This window comes from Gadus chalcogrammus, chromosome 18 (genome assembly GCF_026213295.1).
Source record: "Gadus chalcogrammus isolate NIFS_2021 chromosome 18, NIFS_Gcha_1.0, whole genome shotgun sequence".
NCBI lineage: Eukaryota > Metazoa > Chordata > Actinopteri > Gadiformes > Gadidae > Gadus > Gadus chalcogrammus.
The window spans coordinates 17,170,052-17,190,103 of NC_079429.1; the positions used below are offsets into that span (position 1 = coordinate 17,170,052).

The following is a 20,052-nucleotide window of genomic DNA, read 5'->3' on the forward strand; positions in this document are numbered from 1 at the left end:
TACTGCTCGGCACAGAGCTGGGAACTCACCGTCCATGATCTCACTACAACAACGTCGAAAAGTTGATTAGCAAATATCTCTTTTTCAAGACAGCTGCTCTCTCTCTCTCTCTCTATTACACGCAATGTCCAAACGACTGATATATCTTCTCTGCTAAACACAAACTATTGCTTAGGAACAAATTGTGACGTCATAATTGGAATTGCATCAAATCTAATGCATGTTGATTGGTTGTTATGTGTGTTATTATGAACGTTTAAGTCTCATGACGAGAAAGATACCATCTAGAAAAAACTCCCAACGGATGAACTGACGGACACCAGGCCACATCTATCTCCCCCTGGGTTCTGCACCAGTTCAAAGTGAATACGCTTCCTCAACAAAAATGGTTTATCATCATGTTACGTATTTTAAGAATCTAAGCTACCCACACATAGACTCAATGAAGACCAAACATATTAGCCGTAAATACCATACATAGCCACAAGGGGAGCCTTACTGAAGGCTGCAATAGATACTTTATCCACAGAGGGCAGCACCACAGACCAAGCGAGGAAACCGAGGATTACGTCCCACCGGTTTTCTCCAAGTCTTCCGGTCCTCCGAGTCCATAAGAAAGCCTCCACATCTTGAAGACAGGTAGAACTCTCCAGGCAGCGCTAGGACATTCGTGGGCTAAAGTCTTAGACCAGCTAGGAGAACACTCTCGCACGTGCTAAGGCACATCTTCAATCTCTCTTAACTTCAGAGCATCAGTTTACCATACCGAAAATACTTTATACAAATAAAGTATCTCTTTAAAGCTATTCCTTTGGATTCGACCCCTCTTTCCTTGAAGAACATGATAATCACGAATATCATCAGGGAATGGGAATGCCTCGCAACAGTCTCTCTGATGGAGTTAATTTTGTCATCCAGCAATGATGCCACGTTTTTAAACACGAACTATTTTCTTTCGATAAACCTCGAAATCATTGCAAATGAGGGTCACCCCTCAATTGATCTCTCGATTATAAATAAAGGTTAAATTCAAATCTACATACAACTGCAACTCGTATCGAAATTGAACGTGCGTCTTTCTCTGAACTGAAGGTGGCGGTATTGAGCCGCGGAGCTCTCGGAAGACCCGAAGCGTTCACAGCGGTACACCAAAAATATACTGCTCTGCACAGAGCTGGGAACTCACCTTCCATGTTTTCACTACAGCAACGGCGAAAAGTTGATTTGCAAATATCTATTTATCAACGAAGCTGCTCTCTCTCTCTACTACACGCAATGTCCAAACGACTGATATATTTTCTCTGCACAACACAAGATATTGCTTAGGAACTAATTGTGACGTCATAATTGGAATAGTATCATTCTAAATGCATGTAGATTGCTTGCTAGGTGTGTTATTCGGAACGTTTAAGTCATGACAAGAAAAATACCATCTATAGAAAGTACTCTAAATTGATGAACAGACAGACACACGGCCCCATCAATCTCCCACTGGGTTCTACACCAGTTCAAAATGAATAGCAATACAAAAAAGAAAAATATTAAAATACGTTTCCTCAAAGAAAATGATTTATCATCATGAATGTAATCAGGGAATGGGAATGCTTCCCAACAGTCTCTGATGGAGTTCATTTGTTCAGTGATATACATCTTGTACATATCTAACCAAGTCTTGGAGACATGGGGAAGGTGTTAATAACATGCTGTAACGGGAATGCACTTTTAGTCATCTTATAGCTACATATTCTGACATGCATTACTGCAGTCTGGTATCATCTATGACTACAGCAACCTCTTCTGTTAATAAATAAATACATATACATGCATACATACATAGTGACTACGAAATATCTGTACATAAACTATATATACACAGGTTTAAATATATAGATCTCAATGTTTATATATATAAAAACATGTATATAAAGTGACTAGGACTTTAGTCAAGATATTATTGTACAGAGATATATGGTATAGAAATGGTAGAGAAATAAGTCAAGACAGTTGCCATTTACAATATATTTTATATTGTTAGAATATGCATTTCCCTACAAAGAGTTTGAGCACTAAAGATGTTATAAAAGCAGTTTATGGCACACGATTTCTCTTTGTCTCTCTCAAACACACACAGACAATTCCACAATGAGTTGCAATGGCGATCAAATTACAAACTTCAGACATCCTCTATGTAGTATGTTTTTAATTGCAGTTAGGGGATAAGATGTAGAGCTTTCTGCCCTCTGTGAATACTAGTTAGTGAAGGTTTGTATTCAAGGTGTAGCCTACTAATCATTTGAACCAAAGAAAACTTACCCTAAAAGGCCTATTCACCACTGGGCTTTCTTTCCCATTGTCTGAGAGTTAGATTCCCGACTGTTGGCTTAATTATGACTTCAGGGACTTAAACTTAAACGGAACAGTGGTGAAAGGATTCGGTTAGAAATCCAAGTTGACACTATTCTCAAATAGCATTGTTTTAGCTTGGTGCTGAATTGTTATTGGCTAACTTCAACATAAAAAAAGGCAGTCGTTATGAAACACTTGCTTTGTGGTGAAATAGTTCATGTCACCTTACTGTCAGGGATTTACACTTCATTCTGATTTGCAATGTATGAATATTATACAATTATGTCTGCATTGAGCCGTGCATGGACCTTATTCACCCAGCGGCCCTCCAGGTTACATCTTGGATGTAAACTTCGGCATTGGGATTCCCCATCAGTCTTCAGATCCTAGATGGATGCTAGGGGGATAAGGTACATTTCTGGAGTTGGATAGTCCCTCAAAAGGTTTGGCATATATCATTTAAACAACGGGCTCATTTCATACATTCACCCACATATTGAAACATTGAAAGGTTAACATTGGCACAAGACAAAACATTGTATATTACATATTTATAGTGTGTGTTTGTGTGTATCCGTGTGTGTATGTGTGTGGTTATATATCTATAGATTTCTATATCGGGAGGGAGGGTGGACTTTGCCATCAACGATCAAATTGCATGCAACCGTTTCATTGCAACCTTAAAAAAATTAAAAATGCAAATAACATAAAAAAAAACATTTGAACACAAATATACATTATTCCGTTTTTTTATCTCATTGCTTGTTTCACATGAGAGTTTGAAATCATTCCACGGAATACAAAAAATATATAAGGGTAACGTTGTTTCAGTTGTGAAGCTTTTTAAAACAGGTCCTTGTTCTTCTTCAGGTTCCTCTGCTTCCAGCTGGGCAAGGCGTTGAACTCCACCCGACTCATCTCTAGAAGCACCTGCAACACATTTCCCACAGGACTTTGAGTTGGAAAGCACATCGTGATTGACAGACAAGATGGAATGGTTTTGATCATTTAAATCACAACATTCAAATGTCAACACAAAGACACAACATGAACATCCTTTAAACATGTATTTTTGCGCATATTGTGTCGAAAATGTAATGGCATTGTGTGCATTTGATGAGGGCGTGGCTCAGACGCTCTTACTTTGAAGTCGTGGTCGGCGAGGTAGTCTTCCAGGCGGAGGGGGTCCACGCCCTCGGGGAGGGGCTTCCTGGTCAGCTCCTCGATGGAGTACTGCTCCTTACTCAGCTTGGAGAGCACCTCCTTCACCAGCACCACCTTACTCCTGGAACCCTCCCCCTGCACACACACACACACACACACACACACACACACACACACACACACACACACACACACACACACACACACACACACACACACACACACACACACACACACACACACACACACACACACACAGGTCTAGACCCCGTCTCCCACTGGGCGGATATGACAGCTTGATTTCCATAATCCTGCTGAATGAATACAATGTGAAGACGTAACCCACCGGTGGAGCCACGGAGGGGTCTTTCTCCCAGTAGGGGAATATGTTGGTGAAGGTGAGGGGTTCACAGCCTGCCATGACCAGGTAGGCCAGCGGGGGGCGCCTTGGGTTCTTCTCTGTGAACACACAGGATGATAGAGACAGGTGAGCACAGTGTAAACAGTCAATGATATTGATCAGGGAAGATAAGGCTAATCCAAGATCCAACACCAGAGCCAGCATACGAATAGTTTGTTTTCTCAGAGCCTCATTCAATTTCAATTCAATTTTAATATTTATATAGCCCTTAATCACAGATCTCAAAGGGCTTAATATGCTGTATATTTATGTCCCCCCCCCCACCTGACCCTAGCCCCTCAAGAGGGCAAGAAAAAGCTCCCTTAATTAACAAGGAAGTAATCCTAAGGAAGTCGGCCCTTCATTCCCGGCTGGTGGTGGGCGACGCCCCTCTCACCTTTGCAGTACTGCAGCACAGTTTCCATGGCGCACTTCCTTTGGCTGTCCCAGCGCATCTTGGCGGAGCCGGCCAGTGCGGTGTCGTCGGGGTTCCGGCCCTGCCACAGGTACACCTCCATGCGGTTGTCCAGGAGGAAGAGGGCTGCGGGCGGGGCAGGGGAAGGACCGTCAGCACACTAACACATCCACCCCTGCATGGATCACTGCCACCATCCACACTTCCATACACTCACTCCTATTGGAGTTTCTCCTTCCATGTACATGCATTACTGCGGCGATCTAAAGTTTAAGACGGGCATGACCACAGTAACATTCATAACCACTAACATCAACCATCACTATTGTAATCCATCAATCATGTTTCCCACATCACTCCTAGAATCTAAAAACGTCTGCATCCATTACCGCCACAATCAACTGTATGCATCTACACATCGTTAACCCCATTATCTGCAAATCTATACATTTATGAATCAAGTAATCAATAAATAGAAACATACATTACATTACAATAAACGATAATTACTTCATTACTCCCATAATCTATAAATCTTCAAAGGCATGAAATCGAAACAAGGGTAAAGTAACTGTTTCTACGGAATCTAGCTCTGTGTTTTCCTGTGCATGACGTCACGACTCTAAGGCCCAATCCCATTTCTACCCCTTACCCCTCCCCCTTTCCCCTTACCCCTTCAAAACAAGGGGGAGGGGGAAGGGGTAGAAATGAGATTGGGCCTAAGCCTTATGGGTCCAAGCTAATACGCAATCTTAATAATAATCATATACAATACAAAACATAACTCAAAATATGCAAACTAGACATTTAGTAAACCTGGCTCCTCCACTAGCCATGCCCTGACCCGCACTCCCCCCGGTACCTGGCTGCTGGGCGGAGTAGAGGTTCTCCTGCAGGAAGGGCATGGCCATGACGCCCTCCGGGACGCGCGTGGGGCTGAGCTGCTCCTCCCCCCGGAACAGGCCTGAGCTGGCGTCCAGCCAGAAGAGGCGGGGCGTGTAGTTGTACTTCCCGGGGTCTACAACCAATCACAGAAGAGATATCCACGTGTCAGCGGGGAGGTCGTTCGAACCACAAACAGCTCAGACAGTTTCAGGTACCAGGGTTGAGTCTGCAGTAGTGCTGCACGATTTGGTGAAGAAGTCACGTTGCGATTATTGTGGACAATATTGCGATTTGCGATATAATAAACAAATGGTGTCATGAGTCTACTTGCTTGGTTATCAAGGAAAATGCACACCGATGACCACCGATGATCATTTTAAAATGTTTCTTTCTCAACTCAAACATACAAACTAAAAAATGTGTATAGTACTCTTTTCAAAATAACAATATTTTACTAAATGAAATAAATAATAAAAACATATATTTTTCAAAATGAAGGCATTTCTGCTGTGCAAACTTTTTAGGTTCCTCAATAACACAACTAAATAAAATAAATAAGAAAATACATATTTATTATTTTTTAATTAAATCACAGCTTTTTTCGGTTATACAATCGCAAAGGTTGATATCGCGATTGCGATTCAATTAATCGTGCAGCACTAGCCTGCAGTCTAGCTGTAGGCATCCTTGAGTATCCATGGTAACCCAAACCTCTAACCCTAGCTCTGGAGGTAGAGTGGGTTGACTGGTAACCGGAAAGTTGCTCTTACGAGTGTCGACTCGTCCCTGAGCAAGAAAAACCCTGCTCTGCCCTGCTCCCTACGAGCTGGATGTCGCCCTGCGTGGCTGACACCACTGTCAGTGTGTGTGTGTGAATGTGTGCATGAATGGGTGATGTTATGCACTATTGTAAAGTGCTTTGAGTGGCCACTGGCTAGAAAAGCCCTGCATAAATGCAGTCCGTTAACCATTTACCAGTTCAGCAACAGGCCTGGCCTGAACCCGACCTGCTGTTAAATGATTTGTATCCGAGTTCCCGCTCGGCCGCTTTGGATACAAACGGTTCCTAAAGACTAAACATAAATGTATACAGTTGGGAGCTGAAGGGTATCGGATACGTTAGGGATCGATAAAGGTCTAGTGCAACAGACTAGGGGTACCTTGGAGCATGCAGTCGTAGGCTTTCTTGTCCTGCTGGCCCAGGGCCTTCCAGAACTCTGCAGGCTCCGCCCCTTCCTCCACCTCCTCCACCTCCACCTTATTGCCACTGGTCAGGCCCAGCTCTTTGGCACACCTGCACCACAGACACACAGACAGACACACAGACAGACACACACAATCACAAATGATTGAACACTTTATTTTTCACATTCTCTATTCCAACAACCGTCCAGCCAATCAACACATAGACTAACCACACAGCCAGTCATCCATCTATTCCTCTACCAGCGATTCATCCATCCACCTATCCAATCATTCAACTAACCTTCTAACCACAATCCAGTCATTGATAGCCACCTTTCACCTTTACATCCATCCCTCCGTCCCTCTGTTATGTATCCCTCATGCCTCCCTCCCTCCCTCCCCCCTCCCTCCCTCCCTCCCTCCTCACCGCTGGTTCAGCTCCTCCACCGCCCTGCCGGCCACCAGTCGGGCCCCCGGCTGGGCCTTGCAGCCGTGCCACAGGTACAGCCGGCCCCTGTGGGCCCCCAGCAGCACCAGGCTGGCCCTGGAGCGGAGGCTGGCGCAGCGGCAGTCCACCTCCACCAGGGACGCCTCCACCTCCGCCTCGCCCCGAACGCAGAACAGACGCCACGCACCTGGAGGGGGGAGGAGAGAGGAGAGAGAGAGGGGAGAGGAGAGAGGGGGGAGGAGAGAGAGAGGGGAGAGGAGAGGAGAGGGGGGGGGGGGGAGAAGGGTGGGAGAGGGAGAGAAGGAGAGGAGAGGGGGGGGGGGGGGGAGAGGGAGAGAAGGAGAGGAGAGAGGGGAGAGGAGAAGGAGGGGAGGGCAGAGGAGAGGGGAGAGGAGAGAGGAGGAAATCAAGTGAGACCAAGTGAAAAGGCGTTAAAATAAAATAATAGAGATGTTTCCCTTTCTCTATCCCATTTAAAAGGTGCCAAGGTAGTTAGCATGAGTTCACAAAACCTGCATTTAGGGGTCTCTTTTATCCAAAACAGCTTACAACCACACCCATCCACAGTTCCACACATTGACGGCCACTCACTGACGGCGGGGTCAACCACGCAGGGCGACAGACCGCTCGTCGGGAGCAGTCAGGGTGAGGTGTCTTGCTCAAGTACACCTCGACACTCAGCTAGGAGAAGCCGGGGATCGAACCAGCAACCTACCCGCTCTACCTCCTGAGCTTCTGTCGCCCCTAGCTAAATCGCGTGTCATTTGCCATGAATGAAAAGGGGGTGTTGGGTGCTAACCTGTGTGGCAGGCGGCCTCCTCTCTGGAGCCTCTGTGGATGACCAGGCCTCCCTGGAACAGCTGCAGGAAACAGGGGGGCTCCTTCCCCTGGCTCACCAACACCTGGGGGGCAACCAGTCACACTGAAGGCCCAAATCTAGGACAAACCTAGTTTATAGTGCGGATGAGGTTGTGTTGGCATTGGCTGTAGATCAAGATCAAACACAGTGCTTTAGACTGATACTACAATATAGTCACTGCAATGTGGCTGGTGGTTTAAAGATGCAAAACAAGGAAAATGTGTGCGTGTGTGTGTATTCATGCAAAGTAGAAGTTGAAGCAAGGTAGGATATGTTCTGAGTTCAACACTGTTAAGTACTGTGAGAGAGCTGGGCAAATAACTCAGACAGCCACGGTGTACGAGCAGTCACATTACTACAGACTAGAGCTGTCAAGCGATTAAAATATTTAATCGTGATTAATCGCATTAATGTCATAGTTAACTCACGATTAATCGCAATTTCTTTTCTATGCTAAATATCCCTTGATTTTTTTGTCCCATAATTCTTCTCATTTTAATTCTCTTATCAACATGGTGAAGTGCATCGGCTTGCCTTGTGCAAATGATTTTTTATTGATAACAACATTGGCACATACTGATCAAAACAGGACGATACAAAAAAAGAGCCTATAGTGCAATTAAACGACTGCTTTGAACAAATGTCATTTGAACATAGCAGTCAGGCTACTGCTTCTTTGTTTTGGGCCAAAGAAATTATTTTTAAATAAAATAATTGCGTTAATCGCGCGATAATTTTTTTAACGCCGTTAAAATTGGTTGGCGTTAACGCCGTTAATAACGCGTTTAACTGACAGCTCTACTACAGACTATTATCGATCATAAGGACTCTAATTGATATTGTAATAATTTGTGTGAATCAATTAAAAATGAAGAGCATATGTATAGAATACTACAGTAAATCAAGGTATTTTATTTTGTGGTTGTTTGTAAAAAGATGATGCAAACCGTGCATGACACTTTTTAAAAGCCAAACAGTGAGTGATGATTATTAAAAGTGGACCAGCATAAAAGTATTTACCTGCGCCCCCCGGTGGCTGCCCAGCTCCACCGTCATCAGCGCAGACGTCCCCTTCTCGCTGACGCTCGACTGCCGGCCCTGCCAGAAGAAACACGCAGACCTCTCGCGGCCTGCCGCCCCGGAGCTAAGCTCTCCTGGCTTCTGCCGTTTCCCCACTGTTGAAGGAAAAACAGAAAAAACACAACAACTGCGTTACATAGTGTCCAAATCACCTTCGAAATGCATTTTAATAAAATTATTCATCTTTCAGGTTTTTTTTATCCGCCCTTCCTGTCTGTCTGTCTGTCTGTCTGTCTGTCTGTCTGTCTGTCTGTCTGTCTGTCCTGTCTGTCTGTCTGTCTGTCTGTCTGTCTGTCGGCCTGCCTCCCTTCCTGCCTGTCTGTCCTCCTCTAGATCAACGTAAAGTGTGAGAGTGTCGCCTTCATATTTCTCACCTTAAAAGTCATCAGATTAAATGGACGGCAGCGTTATGTGGATGTATGGCCGGGACATGTGGAGTGGCGACCATCATGGCGCAGTAGCTCAGGAGGTAGAGCGGGTTGACTGGTAACCTGAGGGGTAGCTAGTTTGAGTGTCGAGGTGTCCCTGAGCGAGACAGCTCACCCTAACTGCACCCGACGAGCTGGCTGTCGCCCTGCGAGGCTGACTCCGCCGTCGGTGTGTGAATGAATGGTTGTGCAATGGAGTCGCTTTGGGAAAAGCGTCAGAAAAATCCCCTCATTGTAAATGGCGCTCTCATTTCACTCTACACCGTCTCCGCTCCACATCGCCCCCTGCTGTTCGCTACACACATTCTCATAAGAACCTCTTTGAGTGGGTCTCCCGCCCGACCTACCGACGGTGGTGACCGAGTACCTCCAGCGGATCACGTAGGCGTCGCCCTCGTGCAGCTGGCCCGGGACCTCCCCCTCCCCGTCCAGCGCCTCCTCGCCGTGCTCGCGGATGTGCCAGGCGTCCACGCCCACCGTGGCCAGCTCCGCCTGCCGGCCGTCCTCCGTGCGCACCATGCCGCGGCCGCGCCGCACGTCCACGCCCTCCAGGGGGCAGCGCAGCGGCTCGGGCTCCCCGGCCAGCAGGGCGCCCGCGGCCAGCGGCTGGAGCTCCAGCAGCTCCAGGGGTGAGCGGGGCCCGCCGCCGCCCACTGGGCTCTGGGGGTGGGGGAGGGGGGGGGGGGGGGGAGGGGGGGGGGTTTCAAGGTTTTTTGGGGGTTAATAATTGCATTTGGGGGTACTACTAAAATAGGATTGCATGCCTGTATGATAGAAGTAGCCCTTATTATTCTCACACCGATCATTTCCCCAGTAGCCCAGTCTGCTGTGAATCGACCGAAGTATTTAATTGATATACATTATATAAAGTTTATCACTTGCTCCATTACAAATTTTTTTTTACTGAATAATTGTTAGCTTTCGAGGCTATGAATCAGGCTAACGTCGTTGTTTGGCGCTCATTCCTGCATCGATCTGTTTTGATGGTACATTTGGTCCATTCGCGTTACGTTATCCTACCGGTGTTTTATATGAACTATTCCAACAGCCTTGTATTGGAAATACATTTTGTGACCTGGATCAATAATTTGCCCTATGCAATGATGTTGCCACAGGGGTTATTTGCTGACGGGAAGAGAGAGAGAGAGCAGGAGAAACAGAGAGAGAACACAGAGTAGGGGAGGTGAGTTTAGGATAGAGAGGGCAGGACGCCAGACTCCCCCCTCACCTTGACCTCCTCGGCGGCGGCCGGCTCCTCCTTCTTCCGCTCGGCCCAGTCCAGGAACTTCTCCCTGAACAGGGCCGTCTCGTTGTGCTCCGACAGCCGGCCGAACAGAGACCAGCTGGGGCGGCCCTTACCCTGCCTGGGCATCACACACACACACACACACACACACACACACACACACACACACACACACACACACACACACACACACACACACACACACACACACACACACACTTAGTAAAAAAAACATGTTTGAACCCATGACATCCCATGTCTAAAGACACCCATCGACTACACACAAACAGACATATATGGAATGGACTATACTTGAAGAATGGCTCAATGCAGATCCGAGGTGTAATGGTATTCTGGAGCCACTAGGGGACAGTATAACCCAATAATTCAATGCGTCCTGGACAGCTTACTTTCAAGTCATTGTTCGGAATGAAACCCAATCTTATTGTAGTAATAGACACACAGAAATTGTATTTATCATTCAATACCTAGCCATGTTCCCAGACGTATTCCTCGTTTATTTGATAAATGTGGGGGCTCACTTACATTTACATATACATTAAGGGGATTTTGCTGACGCTTTCATCCAAAGCGATTTACAACCGTTCATTCACACATTCACACACTGACGGCGGAGTCAACCACGCAGGGCGACAGACCGCTTGCCAGGAGCAGCCAGGGTGAGGCGTCTTGCTCAGTGACACCTCGACACTCTAAACTAGCAACTAGCAACCCTTCCGGTTACCAGTCAACCCGCTCTACCTCCTGAGCTACGGCCGCCCACTTCAACCGGACTATAAACACAACCAAACCGCACCCCTCCATATCATCCCTCCGTCCAGCCCATCCCTCCCTCTCCACCCCGCCAGCCCCGGGACTCACAGAGCCACGTCGGTGTTGAGGGAGCAGGAGTCCAGCGGGTTGACCCGGCAGGTGGTGTAGTCGTAGGCGCCGGCGTGCAGCTGCTTGCCCAGCTTCACCGCCACCTTGCGCTCGCCCAGCGGGACGTCCTTGCCGGTCCACACGTACACCTCGCTGCCGAAGTCAAACACCAGCACCTGGGGCAGAGGAACAGGGACTGCTTATGGGTCTGCCCGTCCCTCTGGCAGCACGTCTGTCTGCACCTCTCTCCCCCTCTCTCTGCACCTCTGTCCCACTTGCAGTAGTAATATGTGTTGTATGTAGTAGTACTATGTGTTGTATGTCTTAAGTATTGGCAGTACCTCTTTGGAGTCCAGCAGGGTGACACTAGGGATGGAGGCCCAGGCATCTTGGTCGGGTACCAGCTTGTCGCCGTGGAGACGGTAGACCCCGTTAGAGTCCAGGACCCCGCTCTCATAGTCCTCATCTTCCTCGGGCTCCCCTGCACCTACACACACACACACACGCACACACGTATGTTCGTTTTCTTTGGCAGTGTTTACATGAAGGTGCATAAACTCACAATTTAGTGAGAAACATGGGCCTGTGCTTCAAGCAACTTGTTGGCAAATGTATCTCCACAAAAGAAGCACAACACCAGGGGAGCATCAGAAAAGGGAGAGGGGAATCCTACTAAAGTATTGTTGTCAGATTGATGTTTCAACCACTCGTCCATTCTCTAGATTTTCTTTTGTCTAGCTTTCAGATTATTATTATTTTTCTTCAGGAGTACCACCTGCAGTACTCCAAAGTACCCCAAAGGGTACGAGTACCCCCATTGGAGAACCACTGTTCTAAAATATTGCACCTCAGTAATTGGTCTAGTGTACAGTACCTCAGTACTGAGTCTTGTTGACTGTACCTCAGTACTGCGTCTAGTTTCCAATACCTGTGTACTGAGTGTAGTTGACTGTACCTCAGTACTGGGTCTAGTTTCCTGTACCTCAGTACTGAGTCTAGCTTCCTGTACCTCAGTACTGATTCTAGTTTCATGTACCTCTGAACTGAGTGTAGTTGACTGTACATCAGTACTGAGTCTAGTTTCCTCTACCTCAGTACTGAGTCTAGTTTCCTGTACCTCTGTACTGAGTCTAGTTTCCTGTACCTCTGTACTGAGTGTAGTTGACTGTACCTCAGTACTGAGTCTAGTTTCCTCTACCTCAGTACTTGCTCTAGTTGACTGTACCTCAGTACTGAGTCTAGTTTCCTGTACCTCTGTACTGAGTCTAGTTTCCTGTACCTCTGTGCTGAGTGTAGTTGACTGTACCTCAGTACTGGGTCTAGTTTCCTGTACCTCAGTACTGAGACTAGTTTCCTGTACCTCAGTACGGAGTATAGTTTCCTGTACCTCAGTACTGAGTCTAGTTTCCTGTACCTCAGTACTGGGTCTAGTTTCCTGTACCTCAGTACTGAGTCTAGTTTCCTGTACCTCTGTACTGAGTCTAGTTTCCTGTACCTCAGTACTGAGTCTTGTTTCCTGTACCTCAGTACTGGGTCTAGTTTCCTGCACCTCAGTACCGAGTCTAGTTTCCTGTACCTCAGTACTGAGTCTAGTTTCCTGTACCTCTGTACTGAGTCTAGTTTCCTGTACCTCAGTACTGAGTCTAGTTTCCTGTACCTCAGTACTGAGTCTAGTTTCCTGTACCGAGTCTAGTTTCCTGTACCTCTGTACTTGGTCTTGCCCCCGAGCAGGCTCCAGAACTCCTTGGCGGTGCGGCTGTCTGTGTTGATGCCCTCCTCTAGCGTGGTCACCTGGGGGGCCTTGCAGCCCAGGTCCCTCTTGGCCTGGACGAAGGAGGCCATCTCCGATGTCTGACCAAGAACAGGTGAGAAAAGAAACAGAAACACTCGGTTTGATCCAGGATGGAAGCATGTGGAGCCTTGTTGTGAACTCGACTTTACAGCATTGATATCATCCATGTTTGATTACCCCATCTCTAACCCTGGTTCCACTTCTATTTTGTCTCGCAGAGAATTGGTCACAATTCTTTTTTCAGGATAACCTCGTTGAATGGTACAATTGTAACTACAACGTCAATCCTTAACCTCATCAAAGTCAGTGTGAGTCGATCACGTGTGCGATATTACCAAAACGCAGCATAATATTAGAAGACAGAAATTCCCGTGCTGTTTCTGGCTTTCATCAAAGAAGTCTGCATCAGTGGAAGGCAGAGGCGGAGTGGCCGTCCGGATGATCGGGAGATTTCCCGGTCGGCCGGCCGGCCAGCGAGGCCAGGTGGACCGGCCCACAATTGTGTAGCGGCCTGTGAAGTCAGTTGGACCGGCCCACAGTTGTGAGCGGCCAGGAGGCGTCTGCAAGCCGGCCCTGAGCATCATTTATTCCCGTCAAGAAGCCGTGAAACTCCCTGAAATAAACAATATATGTCTCGGGAACATCCAAACAATATTTATACCACTTGCTTACTCGCTATGTCTCATTCATGTTTTTTTTTAATATTATTTTCTTTTTACTTCATTTATTTCTTCAGAAAAAATTCTATAGTAAATAAACTATAGTATACCCTATATATACTATAGTAAATATTGTAGTGTTTTTGAACCTTACTATAGTAGTTTTACTACAGTAAACTATAGTATACTACAGAAAATTCTATAGTTTACTATAGTAAATAAACTATAGTATACCCTATATATACTATAGTAAACATTGTAGTGTTTTTTAACCTTACTATAGTAGTTTTACTACAGTAAACTATAGTATACTACTGAAAATTCTATAGTTTACAAAAAAAAAAAGTTAAGTTTACAAAACTTAAAACCTTTGTTGATACCCTTGACAACATTTCACTTTCATTTAATATTGATGTGGCTTCAGTTTTTAAATCATCCAATTACTCAATTTGGCCAATTATCTGCACAGTCAATGAACTTCCATCTACTATCCGTGGAAAGTATGCTCTTCTACATTCCCTTTGGTTTAGTTCTAAACCCGAAATGCCAACACTGTTAAGGCCATTTGTCAAGGAATTACAAGAGCTATTCACAGAAGGGTTTTCCTGGCATGACAACACTGGTCATAAACACACCACAAAAGTTGCCCCAGGTGTCTGCATATGTGATGCGCCAGCCCGTGCCATGGTACAGGACATGAAACAATTTAACGGCAGATATGGGTGTGGGTTTTGTCTGCATATGGGAGAAATAGAACCAAAGGGAAAAGGGTTTACACGTGTATATCCTCACTCTACTGAGTATCCTCAACTAAGAACACTTGATCAGACTACCCATCAGGCATCTGCTGCAATACAATCAGACACAGATGTTAATGGGGTTAAGGGACCTAGTCAACTGCTGCTACTTCCTAATTTCGACATTATCAAACATTTTGTCCCAGAATATATGCATAGTGTTTGACTTGGTGTAACAAAACAATTTGTCAGTATTTGGTGTGATTCCAAAAACTCTGCTTTGCCATTCTATTTACAACCGAAAATAATCCAACAGATTGACAGTTCTCTCCTCACCATACAACCACCACATGAAGTCAAAAGATGTCCAAGGTCATTATCCGAGAGACACTAATGGAAGGCATCTGAATGGAGGGCATTTCTTTTATTCCCCCATTCTTTTGAAAACAGTTTTACCCCCGGTTTATTATAATCACTGGCTATTACTTGTCTTCTCCATCTACACACTCCTCCAGGATAATATCCAAAAAGCTGATCTTTTGCATGCTTCCTCTTGTCTTACGCGTTTTGTTGTCGAGGTACAAGAGCTTTATGGAAAATGTTGTATCTTATAATGTTCACTGCTTAACCCATCTTAGCAACGCAGTTGACATGTGGGGTCCGCTGTGGGCCAACTCTTCATTTGTTTATGAAGACACAATTGGCACTCTTCTTGAAATGTTCAATGGTACACAGGCAGTCCCTGAACACATTTTTAAGAGATTTTTTAACACAAAAACACTAATGCACCACACTGAATATTCAACAATGCCAGTGATGATGTCTGTGATCTTTTCAACAAACTTGTTAATAAAGACAATACAGTGTTAAAATCATACAAAGTAGGTAGTGGTGCTCGGGTTGTCGAGAATTACACAACAAGAGTAATTACAGTGGGGGAGTCCATTCTCTTTGGAAATTATATAGAGGCCAGTGTCAAAGAATTCAAGAGATGTTTCATCCACCACACTTTATACACCACTGAAATGTATGCAGCAAATTTTAAATGCAATAATTCTTGTGTGGCTCTAAAAAACGGAGAGCATGGTAGCATTAAATCCATACTACTTTGTAAGCTCAATTGTGAAGAGGTGTACCTACACATTTTTAGATTCAAAAAGGATTCCAGACAATTAAGAATCTATGATGATTTCGCTAAGGTGAATACTGCTAAGCAAATTGTGAAGTTCAGAAAGACCCATGAAATACTTCTTTGCAAACCTAATGATATTTTGTGCAAATGCTTTTGCTACGTAAACGATGAGTCAATTAATCTTATCAAGATGCCTGTATTAGAAAATGTTTAAAGTTAGTAAGGCTTCAATTGTACTCTCTTTCATTGTTATTATATTCTGGCTGTTGTAGCCTATGCATGTTGTGCATTATGTTTTATATTTATGTGTGGTTTATGTTTCTACAATAAAATATCCACATAATACAAATATTTGGCTTATGTTTCACATATTCATTTTAGGACAAATTACAGAATAATGAAAATATATATTAAAAAAAGTATATTATAGTTAACTATAGTAATCTATACTGTACTACACTTTGTAGTGACTTACTATAGTATTTACCATAGTACACTACAATGTCTGGAAAATAACTATAGTAAATCCCACACTATATTGTAGTATAGTATAGTAATCTATAGTATACTACACTTTGTAGTAACTTACTATAGTATTTACCATAGTACACTACAATGTCTGGAAAATGACTATAGTAAATCCCACACTATATTGTAGTATAGTATAGTAACCTATAGTATACTACACTGTGTAGTAACTTACTATAGTATTTACCATAGTACACTACAATGTCTGGAAAATTACTATAATAAATCCCACACTATATTGTAGTATAGTATAATAATCTATAGTATACTACACTGTGTAGTAACTTACTATAGTATTTACCATAGTACACTACAATGTCTGGAAAATTACTATAGTAAATCCCACACTATATTGTAGTATAGTATAATAATCTATACTATACTACACTGTGTAGTAACTTACTATAGTATTTACCATAGTACACTACAATGTCTGGAAAATTACTATAGTAAATCCCACACTATATTGTAGTATAGTATAGTAATCTATAGTATACTACACTGTGTAGTAACTTACTATAGTATTTACCATAGTACACTACAATGTCTGGAAAATTACTATAGTAAATCCCACACTATATTGTAGTATAGTATAATAATCTATACTATACTACACTGTGTAGTAACTTACTATAGTATTTACCATAGTACACTACAATGTCTGGAAAATTACTATAGTAAATCCCACACTATATTGTAGTATAGTATAGTAATCTATAGTATACTACACTGTGTAGTAACTTACTATAGTATTTACCATAGTACACTACAATGTCTGGAAAATTACTATAGTAAATCCCACACTATATTGTAGTATATTATAGTATACTATAGTAATATATAGTATACGGTAGTAAATGCTGTAGTAAACTATAGTATTTTTTTTCCCCTGGGTATTCAGGCGTTACAGAACTTTCATGGCCATAAATAAATAATACGAACTACAGTTTACTTTAATTTGTTTGTTCTTGAATTGACGTAGAATGGAGCAAAGACTCCTGGGATTGGGAAATGCGTTTATCCAATAAACGGCTTGCAGGTCAAGTCCATTTTCTGAAATGTGGGGGAATATATGAGCAGCCCCACGTCTAATGGCATGACCCTAAAGACGCGTCAGACAGAGAAGGCGAGCAAGTTTGTGGTTGCTTGCTTTTGCTTGTTGTGGCACTCATGGAAGGCAAGAAGAGAAAAGAGAAAGGAGGGGCAGAAAAGGCCAGAATAAAGAAGAGGCGGATTCTGGAGGGGGATGCATCTAAGTGCTCAAAAATTCGGGAGGATTCTCCCGTTGGCTATTAGTGCCCCACTCCGCCCCTGGTGGAAGGGATGTCATTGAAAGAAGCAGAAGGATGCGAGTTGAATTCCTTCCTGGCCACAACGAGGGCCGGCCTCAGTGCGAGGAGGCGTGTGTGATGGAGGTGTTCAGGGGGGCCGCTGGAGGGCTGGGGGTCTTACCTTGGCCTTCTCGATGACGTTGGCGAACTCCCCGCTCCACATGAAGCAGTGTTTGGCCGTGAGGAGGAGGAAGCAGTCGCCGCTGTTCAGGGAGCTGGCCACAGGCTCCACCAGACGCACCTGCACGTGTCTCCGGCCTGGACACACACACACACACACACACTTAGACTGGGCTGACTACGGAAGATGATTTGCATTTTCTGTACCACGATCCACTAATATTTGGTAGTTGTGCTTCGTAAGATGATATCCACACGGATATTACACAATCAAATTGTTTTTAATGTCCGCCTGTTTCTTGTTGAATTAAAACCGCGCTAACTTTCACACGTTTGTTGCAGTACACAAAATACGAATCGTCTTCTGTGGGTTGCGCATAATAAAGACCATTCAAAAAACTCCAACATTTGATTCTTGATTCAGTTCAAAAACAGTCGGCAGCAGCTTTGGAGGCATTTACACACCAACAATCAACTGAATGATCCAACTCACTTATTGCACACACACACACACACACACACACACACACACACACACACACACACACACACACACACACACACACACACACACACACACACACACACACACACACACACACACACACACACACACAGCGGTGGTTCACCCAGGTGTCCCTCACCCTTGATGCGGATCAGCATGAGCTTGTGGAAGGGCAGGGTGCTGTTGTTGGTGACCACCTCGGTGGACTTGACGCTGCGCAGGCTGACCTTGCGGAAGTTCTCCTTGCTGGCCAGGCCGGCCAGCGCCGCGTCGGCCAGGTTGGAGTGCTTGGACACTGGGAGAGAGAGGGACCACGTCAGGGAGAGGGGGGTAAAGATCGATAATAAGACAGATGCTGTGAACACAATATATTCAACTTAGTTTAACATGTGAAATTATTTTGTGGCGGCATTGGGCATTTAGTTTTAAGCTGCATTTTCCTCACCAATCCCTTAATACATACATTTCTTAACAGATAGCCACGATACTGGTTAGTTTTGTGGTTAGGATGTTGGACTCCAAGTAAAAAGATCCTGTTAACCGTGTTCACAATCTACCTGCAGGCAGCCTTGAGCAAGACGCTCTCATTCCTAATTCAAATGGTCATTAATAAAGTCTCACTATTATTGAAAGAGTCTCGCTCTCTTTTCTAGACAACCATCCATCTGAACCACTTCCCACTTGGCGGGTGTATTGTGAGGACCCAAAGAAGTGCATTGTCCGATGTTAAGTTGTTCTGATGAGTTGATCAGTCATTAATACAATCGGCCCATTCCAAACAGGCACGTTTTTAAAGTATAAAAAGGGACCTGCTCTAGTGTATCTCAATTTGATGTACATTTTTTATATTTAGCAGATGTTTTCATCCGAAGCATAGGTGTTTGCTGCTTTTGCTAAAGATTTGTAGATGGCTTTACCAATAATGGGGTATTTTTCTGTTTGAAAAATTAGTACTGCGTGTGTTTCCTATAAAAAAAGATCTGAATAATCAGTTGATACAAATATTTCAGAAGTCATTCATACCAGCAAGAGACATTGATAGGCTTCAATTTGAGACAAACTTCCCAAAAATATGCAGCAATGCAATGACCTATGTAGTACTCTAGATGGTGCCGTCGGTATAGAGCTACAGGGGGGCAATCATACTTCTGCTGCATTTACGTATCTGCCTCTCTGACAATGAGCATTGTCAACTCAAATCCTCAAATTTATTGACATCTGGTGATCTATATATGAAGACGACGGATTGTAAACATCGCAGATATCTGGGAGGCGCGACTTCTGCACTTCAGCAGCGCCCGCTGCCCAGTCTGACGTCACTCTAACGGAAGTAAAGGTTGAGGACAAACAAGCTGTTTCACGCAATGATTGAGGGGCGTTATCGTTCTCCCTGACAGATTTCTCTAGCTTAGCAGACGTGAAACATGCATACATAGGTCATATAACAGTCTCAAACAAAGGGAAGTATCAAAAGCAACCACTTTGCCGTCGTACTTCTCTCCACCTGGATCCTGCGAGTCTCCACCGAGGCCACGTTGAGCCTCTGCTCCGTGTAGCCCTGTCGGAGGTCGGCCCGGGCCGCCAGCGCCCGCAGGGGGTTCCTGGAGCCCTTGGTGCGCCGCGCCGGACGCATCGCCCGCCGGTGCTCCGCCGTGGCCGAGGTCAGTCTGGAGGAACACACACACACACACACACACACACACACACACACACACACACACACACACACACACACACACACACACACACACACACACACACACACACACACACACACACACACACACACACACACACACACACACACACACACAGGATTTAGGGAAGGTGACACCAGCTGGCCAATTCAATGACAACATAATACATCTACAGGTTTCGACACAGCAACATGAACGCACACACTAAACTAT

The 20,052-nt window shown here is 44.7% G+C and overlaps 1 protein-coding gene across 1 annotated transcript in view; it reads right to left on the reverse strand.

Moving 5' to 3' along the window:
• Positions 1 to 882: 882 nt before the first annotated feature.
• svild (supervillin d) overlaps positions 883 to 20,052 on the reverse strand; it is a 45,425-nt gene continuing 26,255 nt past the window's right edge. Inside the window, exons 10-26 of the mRNA XM_056577728.1 lie at positions 19,637 to 19,809; positions 18,282 to 18,437; positions 17,639 to 17,775; positions 13,042 to 13,189; positions 11,680 to 11,825; positions 11,339 to 11,514; positions 10,439 to 10,574; positions 9,558 to 9,870; positions 8,723 to 8,877; positions 7,643 to 7,745; positions 6,823 to 7,030; positions 6,371 to 6,504; positions 5,188 to 5,343; positions 4,308 to 4,451; positions 3,857 to 3,969; positions 3,490 to 3,645; positions 883 to 3,276 (exon numbers count right to left, since the gene is read on the reverse strand). Coding sequence (XP_056433703.1) covers positions 3,190 to 3,276; positions 3,490 to 3,645; positions 3,857 to 3,969; positions 4,308 to 4,451; positions 5,188 to 5,343; positions 6,371 to 6,504; positions 6,823 to 7,030; positions 7,643 to 7,745; positions 8,723 to 8,877; positions 9,558 to 9,870; positions 10,439 to 10,574; positions 11,339 to 11,514; positions 11,680 to 11,825; positions 13,042 to 13,189; positions 17,639 to 17,775; positions 18,282 to 18,437; positions 19,637 to 19,809 — 2,641 coding nt within the window. The 3' untranslated portion in view covers positions 883 to 3,189. The remainder of the gene's footprint in view (positions 3,277 to 3,489; positions 3,646 to 3,856; positions 3,970 to 4,307; positions 4,452 to 5,187; positions 5,344 to 6,370; positions 6,505 to 6,822; positions 7,031 to 7,642; positions 7,746 to 8,722; positions 8,878 to 9,557; positions 9,871 to 10,438; positions 10,575 to 11,338; positions 11,515 to 11,679; positions 11,826 to 13,041; positions 13,190 to 17,638; positions 17,776 to 18,281; positions 18,438 to 19,636; positions 19,810 to 20,052) is intronic.